The sequence below is a fragment of the Panthera onca genome, chromosome D1, assembly GCF_046562875.1.
Source record: "Panthera onca isolate mPanOnc1 chromosome D1, mPanOnc1 haplotype 2, whole genome shotgun sequence".
Classification (NCBI taxonomy): domain Eukaryota; kingdom Metazoa; phylum Chordata; class Mammalia; order Carnivora; family Felidae; genus Panthera; species Panthera onca.
The window spans coordinates 6,541,624-6,548,618 of record NC_138348.1 but is presented as its reverse complement, the minus strand read 5'-3'; the positions used below and the strand labels follow the sequence as shown (position 1 = coordinate 6,548,618).

Below are 6,995 nucleotides of genomic sequence, written 5' to 3'. Positions count from 1 at the left end.
GCACTGCATCGCCAACATCCTGCCCCAGACACACACTTCCCCTTCTCCAAGAGTCACCGCAGCGTGCCAGTCTTTGTAAAATGTGTTGGATCACATCTCTTCCCTGCTCAAGGCCCTTCAGTGACCACGCCGCTTCCAGAAACTGCCCCAAATACAAAGCCCGAAGTTCTTAGCTTGCATTTTAGGCCTTTCAGGATCCAACCACCACCGTCCAAGTGCCCCCACTAAACTCATGAACACATACTAGGCTCGCACACCTGCAGCGCCTTTGGCTGTTGTCTAATGCCTTCCCAAGATCCAGATGAGATGCCACTCTAGTGGTTTTCCTTGGCCTGCTCCCCTGAATATCAGGGTTTGACCTAGAGCGGTTATCCAGGGACTCTCTGATATTAAGATGAGCAGCAGTACCCCAGCCCTTAGCTGCCCCTCTGTAAGCTCCCTCCCCAGCCTCCAAACTTCCTGATTCAGAAGCTGGAAGGCCGAGTGGCCTCTGACGAGGACCTCAAGCTGTCAGACATGCTGAGATACTACATGCGAGACTCACAGGCGGCCAAGGTGAGACGCGGCCCCGGAGCAAACCTCGGGGCTGGAGAACAGCAAGAGCAACAGGGGAGGGCAAGCAGGCGAGGCCGTGGGCACCAGTGATCCCGTGCCCCTGCTGACCCCAGGACCTGCTGTACCGGCGGCTGCGGGCGCTGGCCGACTACGAGAACGCCAACAAGGCACTGGACAAGGCGCGTACTAGGAACCGAGAGGTGCGGACCGCGGAGAGCAACCAGCAACTGTGCTGCCGACGCTTCGAACGCCTCTCTGACTCGGCCAAGCAGGGTAAACCCCGTGGCTCCGCAACCCCTGCCGCTGGGCAGCCTTCCCTGCCAGGGTCCCCACTTCTCCCCCCTCCTCCCCAGAGCTCATGGATTTCAAGTCCCGCCGTGTGTCCTCCTTCCGCAAGAACCTCATCGAGTTGGCAGAGCTGGAGCTCAAACACGCCAAGGTGAGCCCTCCAGCCTCCGTGCCGTCTTGCTGTCCCTCTGCCATCCACTCCCAGACCTCTAGATTCTTACCAAATGCTTGCAAGTATGTGTCAAGGGGGAGGTGGACCTTGAGCAGCCCCAGTTGAGGTTCAGGGCCAGGTTTCCTCTTGCGCCAGGACCCCTTCCCTTACCACCATCAGCAGTAAGCCCTCAACAAATGGTGGCCGTTATTGCTGAGAATAAGAATGCAAGGACGGAAGGGACAGGAGGTGTGGGAAGAGGAGCACCCTGAAGCAGGGAGCAGGGTGGCAGGGGGTGGGGGGGGGCATCAAGGACCTCTCTCCTATGCAGGCCAGCACCCTCCTTCTCCGGAACACCCTTGTCGCGCTCAAGGGGGAGCCTTAGAGCAGCCAGAGCCTGCTCTGGGGCCTTTTAGTGGCAAGAGCCCCCCCCTTCTCACCCCAACAAGATGTCACCCCCACAGCAGCCACTAGCCAGGCCCCATGACCTCCCAGGGCAAGGGCAAGCCCAAGCCCTACTCCCACCCAAAGGTGTCAGGTCCTACGAAAGGAAGATAGGGCAGCATGAGTACCATCCTTGGTCACAGGTAAGCAGAACCCCAACTTTGGGGAGGCCTGGGACCTGGACCTCCCTCCTCTCCTGGGGACCAAGGGGCAGCCCCCACACCTTGTCCCCCACCCCACCCCCAGAGTTCATTTGTCCCCATCCTGTTCACAAATAAAGAACTTGGTTCTTGCTACAAGGAGGCCTGTTTGTCCTCACTTCCCACAGCTCCAGGGCCCAGATTCACCAGGGTACCATGGAGACCAGACCCTGGGTAACCCCCCCAGTGTCCTCAAAGGTAACTACTCCTTCCTGCTTCCCTCTTGGATACTGGCAAGCTCCAAGGAACTAAGGGACCAGCTTTAACACCAAGAGGCTTTTTTCCCTCCAGTTCAGGTGACTGGGAGTGGGGAACTATAATCCTGCATCCACACCCTTAGGGTACAACTTCTAGGATACTTTTACCTCCTAGGCAGGTGAAAACCCAAAGTACAGGTTGGAGAGCTAGCAGCAATATTGGCAGAAGGCTCAGGGCCACAGCCAACACCCTCTTGATTAAACACAGGGAGGTGGGACCCAAGACACTTGGGTCTGAAGTCCTGGGCTCTACCTGGCTTGGCCCCACCCTGGACTTCAGTCACATTTGCAGGAGGCCAAAGGCTTAACTTGGCTTCTGACTCACAGCAGCCACTGCACCCAGCCCTCACAGATGAATCAGCCATCCATGAAAGAAGGTAGAGAAAAACCAAAGAAAACCTCACAGACTCAACAGCTCAAGAGGCAATTTGTAACTTGCAAGCTCAGAGCCTCCACTAGGCAGGACTGAGCGGGGAGTCAGGGAACGGGTCTCAGCGACCAGGGACCCACCCGTGGAAATGCTATGGGCTTAAGAGCTCAGGCGCGAAGCCCCTTCTGCTCAAGGGACTCCTGCGACTGGCAGCAGGTGCACCCTGGCTCAGCCACCTCAACAGCCAGTTTGGCACCAGCTGCGGCACCACCTAGGAGTGTCAGAGGGGGGCTCTGCCAGTTGCTGGGGCCAAGTGAGGAGGGGGTGGGTGGAGCTCTGGTATAGAAAAGAGATGCTGCTCATTATCTCAGCACACCTCCCCCCAGCCCCAAGGTCCCTGGGGCCCCAACCCTGAAACAAACATCCCGTTAATGAGCCTTTTTATTGTTGTGTGTGTGTTTGTTTTTTTTTTAATTGAAGGTCCCTTACTGGTCCCGCCTCCGTGAGTGGCGAAGACCAGGGGCAAAAGGGAGGGGAACCAGCGGCGCGAGGAGGGGTCATCTCCACAACATTCCATTTATACACAGAACTAAACAGACAAGCACAGAGTCACTATTGCGGTTAGAAGTTGGCAGCATGGGAAAAGGGAGGAACAGGTGGGGAATTGGGGCATCGTTAAAAAAAATACAGGCCCCCCCCAAACTGGGGTGCCTGGGGGGAACTTGGTCTGCTTCAACCCAAGAGGAATCAGAAGATCAAAAGCAGTTTGGGAACGCCAGAACCGTCAGGGATGGAGGGAGGAGGAAGGTCCAGGGGGTGAGGGGGCTGTTTGGCAACTGGGGCGAAGGGATGGCCCTCCCCCTGCTGGGATCCCCCCAGCCCCTCCGGTCTGGCAGGAAGGGGGCAGCCTGCAACCCCCACGGGCAGGTCTGGGGCTGCCAGATGCTCCAGGCAGGGGGCTGGAGGGGGCTCACAAAGGCTTGCCCTCCAGGGAGATGACGGCGCTGCCCCCCAGTTTCTCGGCCAGGGTGCAGCGGTCCTTGACCTCCTCGTAGCAGTTTGCTTGTAATTCATGCTTGATCCCTGTGAGGAAGAATGAGAGCATCTGTGAGCAGGATGCACTGGGGGAGGGAAAGTCGGGGCTGGGAAGGAGCCAATCAGAACAGATGGTAGGGACAAGGTTACGTTCCAGCAGGCGGGGGGGGGGGGGGGGGGGGGAAGGTATCTTGTATACCATGCCATCCACCCCCCACCTGCAGCCAAAGCCTGAGCGAAGAGGCACATGGCACCAATGCCGGCCCTTACCCGTCAGCTTCTTCTTGATGGCGTCCTTGGAGCTGGCATAAATCATTTTGCTCTTGAGGGGTGCACATTCAGGTGCCCTGGAGGGAAAGAGTCAGAGAACATGCGACAAAATTCCCTCTTGGAGTCTAGCAAGTGCCCTCAAGTGGGAGAGGACCTCAAGAACCCCCTGAACTGGTCCTCAGCTTTCAAGCTTTTATCAAGTTCCTCTCTGACCAGTGTTTCGTTCCAACACTCTCCCCCCAAACACACACCTCTGGGTTAACCAGGAGCCACAGAGGTTCAATACTGAGAAGGAAGAGTGGGGCAGGGCTGGGGCAGGTGACAGGAGGGAGTGCCTGCATGAGGGTCTCACCAGAAGATAAACACCAGGTCCTCCTTCTTGCTCTCCTTGGTCTCGTAGGTGGCATCATAGAGGGCATAGCGGCAGTCCTTGTCTGGCAGCATCTTGACAAAGGTGGCGTAGGGGTCGTCTACAGTCTGGCCCACATCACCCACCAGGATCTCCTTGCCCTCCTCCAGGATGATGTTCTTCTTGTCCTCACTCAGGCAGAAGAGTACCGCCTTCTTGCGCTTCTTCACCTCCTCTGGTGTTGAGGACTTACGAACCTTCATGTCATTGAACACTTTGATGACACCATCAGAGACTGCCACACCAGAGGCCTGGAGAATGAGCCACATATACTTTACAAATGAAAGATTTCTGGGACTCCCTGTAAAGTCCCTTCTTCGCAATCTTAGGAGATCTGCATAGATGCCAACAAATACGGTCCTCAACCCCAAGAGCTCATCAATCCCCTTCCCAAGATAAATGTCACCATTTTCCCACCCAAGCCACTGTCCAAGAACTAGACAGGACACAACCCCAGAATGGCAATCACAGGAGAGACCTCTAATCATCGAATTCAACATCATCCTCCCCCACCGAACATCTTACAGCCTAGAAACTGCAGACGTGTGAAGACCAGAACCGTGGCTTTGATGTGAGCCCAGAATTAAAAGAACCCACAAGCTACTGACTCGTTTCTTAAAGTACTCAATTTCAGTTCCTGGATAAAAGTCCTGACTCAAAACTTCACACATAGGGAAAGGGGACCCAGGTACTCAAGTCGTAGATAGCCATCTCTTCTGCAAACAGAACCACAATGGTAGGTGAGACACCAATGAGTTCAACAACCCTCACTAAGTCTTTCAGAACTACTCAATACAGTTGTTACACAAACCATCCTCTTTCTCGCCGAGGTCTTCTTCAACCAAAGCAGAAATCACAATCCCTAATTAAGGCCCTGCCCCATAACCTCCCTGTCCTCCCGGAAAAATGCAGGACTCCAAGATCGCTGATAGAAGTTAGCAGGCCAAACCCAAGTGCCCACGGACCCCGAAAGCTTCTTAAACGTCTATTTTGGGCCATCCTGGGGGACACCCTCAACAAGAGAGGGTCTACCGCCCACAGTGAAATCAGCTGTGCCCCCCACTCCCGGAACTGCAGAAGCCGGCCACGTGACTCCGCCGCTTCCGGAGTAGGCGGAGAAAAGTGCTCGCCAGGGCCCGGCCGGTGCGGGCGAGAAAGCTGTGCCCGGAGGCAGTAGCACCCCCAGGGCCTCAACCCCAAGGAATCGCTTTTACCGACCGGCGTATCAGCCCCGTCCGCTGCCGGCTGGAGCCTTGGGCAAGTTACACAACCTTCAGTTCTCGTAGCCCTGGGGCCGAACATGGGGCGGGCGGGGTGGTTTCCGGGCGGTGCCCGCCTGGGTCACTTCCCCAAACTCGGCTCCACCCTCAGGCCCCATCCGGGAGAGCCGAAGGCCCCGCTGGTCCAGGGCTTCGGGCCCAGCGGAGGGGCCTGAGCGTATGCGCACGCGCCGGCCGACTGCGCCGTTCCAGCCTCTGCCGGATGTACGGAGCACACAACCCTGATCGCTTTGTGGGCTCCCTCGCTACGGATCAGAACGGTGGTCTCCGCGGTGCAAACCCGCGGCTCCGTGTCGCGCGATGCAAGCCCCTAATTCCAATCGCCAGTGCCTGGACCCCGACGCCCTCGCATCTCCATTGGCCCAACGCCCCCGCCCCTCCTGGGTGCAGACATCCTTGCCACCTGCTCTCGAGACAGACCCGCCAGTCGAGGGAGGGTGACGCGGAGACAGGAACAGCCCTTGGGTGGGGTGCGCGCGCCAAGACCGCTCGCGCGCTTTTCCTTTGCCGCCCCCCGGGCCGAGTTCCGATGCCGCATGCTCCTATCGAACGCGCGCCCCCGTGAACCGACTTGCCTCGGCGCGCGTCCCCGGCTGCTCCGCGAGGGGCGGGCGCGCGCGCGCCACGGACCCCTCCCCCACAGTCGGTGTCCGCGCGAGCGCACCAGCGCGGTGGGGGAGGGGAAGGGAGTCCAGGGGGCGCGCGAGCGTCGTCCGAGGCAGCCCTCCCCAGCGCCCGCGGGCGCGCACGCGCGTCCCAACGCCGCCCGCCCTTCGGTCCGAGACCCTCATCCCGCCCGGGGCGCTGGGGGAGGGGGTGCCGACGTCGCTCCCCCTTTCCCTCCCCCGCGCGCAGACCGACTCGCAGCCACCACCCCTCAGTCGCCATGGCCTGCTGCTCACCATGTTTCCGGAAGCGAAAGGGAGATAGCAAGGAGAGTCAGAAAAGACGAGAGCCGCTGCAGCTGCTGCCGGGATCCGACTGAACGCGGCCTCTCCCGGCCCCTTCCGTTTAGTATGAGCCGCACAATGAGGGGCGGGGCGGGCTTCCGGCGCCCTCCCCACGGGCCGACGGGAAGTGAAGTCCAAGGGTCCTGCGCCGTTCTCGGGCTCGCTGGGTAACGGAGTCTTTTTCGCCAGCAGGCCTCCCAGCGCCACATTGCATGCTGGGAAACGTAGTCCGAGGCAGCCACGAGGGGCGGGGCCATGGCACGGAGAGCGCGCCCATTGGCCCAATTTTCCAGGAAACGCTCAGCTGAGCAAAGGGCCCCGGCTCTAGGTAATGGGACCCGAAAATGAGTCGTCGACCTCGCCGCTCTTTATCCGCAGCGAAACTGTTTCCTAAGATCCATCTTGGCACTTTCTGGTCTGAAAATTTTGCTTTTCTGAATTGAAGCAACTTATTCATTGACCTGGAATCCAGTCCTAGAGCAAGGAGAATAGAAAGTGTAAGGCGTCTTCAATAAAAAAATTTCTTGAGCACCCTTCATGTGCAAAGCCACTTGCATACTGAGAAAAGGCTATCTGCAACTTCGATTAAATTAGAACAAGAAAAAAAAAAAAACCACCAGGGAAAGGCTACAAGGAAGTCTTTGAAAATAGAGCTTTGTCCTTTTTTTTTAAAGATGTCTGACAAATTCACGGAACAATAAAGGGAGAAGGGCACGGTTTTGTGCGATCAATTCAGTTCAAAGATTTTGTGCTAGACACAGTGAAAAGGGGAAATAGATATTAAAC

The 6,995-nt window shown here is 57.6% G+C and overlaps 2 protein-coding genes across 4 annotated transcripts in view; one reads left to right on the top strand and one right to left on the bottom strand.

Moving 5' to 3' along the window:
- The window catches only part of SNX32 (sorting nexin 32), a 13,753-nt gene extending 11,945 nt beyond the window's left edge, over window positions 1–1,808 (top strand). For both annotated transcript variants that reach the window (XM_078433695.2, XM_060607269.3), the window contains 4 exons: window positions 469–555; window positions 669–828; window positions 909–994; window positions 1,326–1,808. In XM_078433695.2, the coding sequence (XP_078289821.1) occupies window positions 469–555; window positions 669–828; window positions 909–994; window positions 1,326–1,379 (387 nt within the window). In that variant the 3' untranslated portion in view covers window positions 1,380–1,808. The remainder of the gene's footprint in view (window positions 1–468; window positions 556–668; window positions 829–908; window positions 995–1,325) is intronic.
- A 1,047-nt stretch (window positions 1,809–2,855) lies between these two features.
- CFL1 (cofilin 1) lies at window positions 2,856–6,294 on the bottom strand. Of its 2 annotated transcripts, none has more exons than XM_060607275.2 (4): window positions 6,162–6,294; window positions 3,923–4,230; window positions 3,571–3,647; window positions 2,856–3,348 (listed from the first exon to the last, which is right to left on the bottom strand). In XM_060607275.2, exons 1-4 carry the CDS (start codon window positions 6,162–6,164, stop codon window positions 3,236–3,238), a joined length of 501 nt encoding a protein of 166 aa, XP_060463258.1. In that variant the 5' UTR covers window positions 6,165–6,294; the 3' UTR covers window positions 2,856–3,235. The 2 variants fall into 2 exon arrangements, with proteins under 2 accessions (XP_060463258.1, XP_060463256.1); XM_060607273.2 differs by lacking the exon at window positions 6,162–6,294 and adding an exon at window positions 5,198–5,296.
- Window positions 6,295–6,995: the final 701 nt, after the last annotated feature.

What these genes read in the sequence shown, in the direction of transcription:
- CFL1 (XM_060607273.2), bottom strand. Translation starts at nt 5,281, where the DNA reads ATGTTCGGCCCCAGGGCTACGAGAACTGAAGGTTGTGTAACTTGCCCA. An exon ending in CGGACGGGGCTGATACGCCG is followed by an intron (nt 4,231 to 5,197) that starts GTCGGTAAAAGC and finishes CTCATTCTCCAG; the next exon opens with GCCTCTGGTGTGGCAGTCTC. An exon ending in GACCTGGTGTTTATCTTCTG is followed by an intron (nt 3,648 to 3,922) that starts GTGAGACCCTCA and finishes CTTTCCCTCCAG; the next exon opens with GGCACCTGAATGTGCACCCC.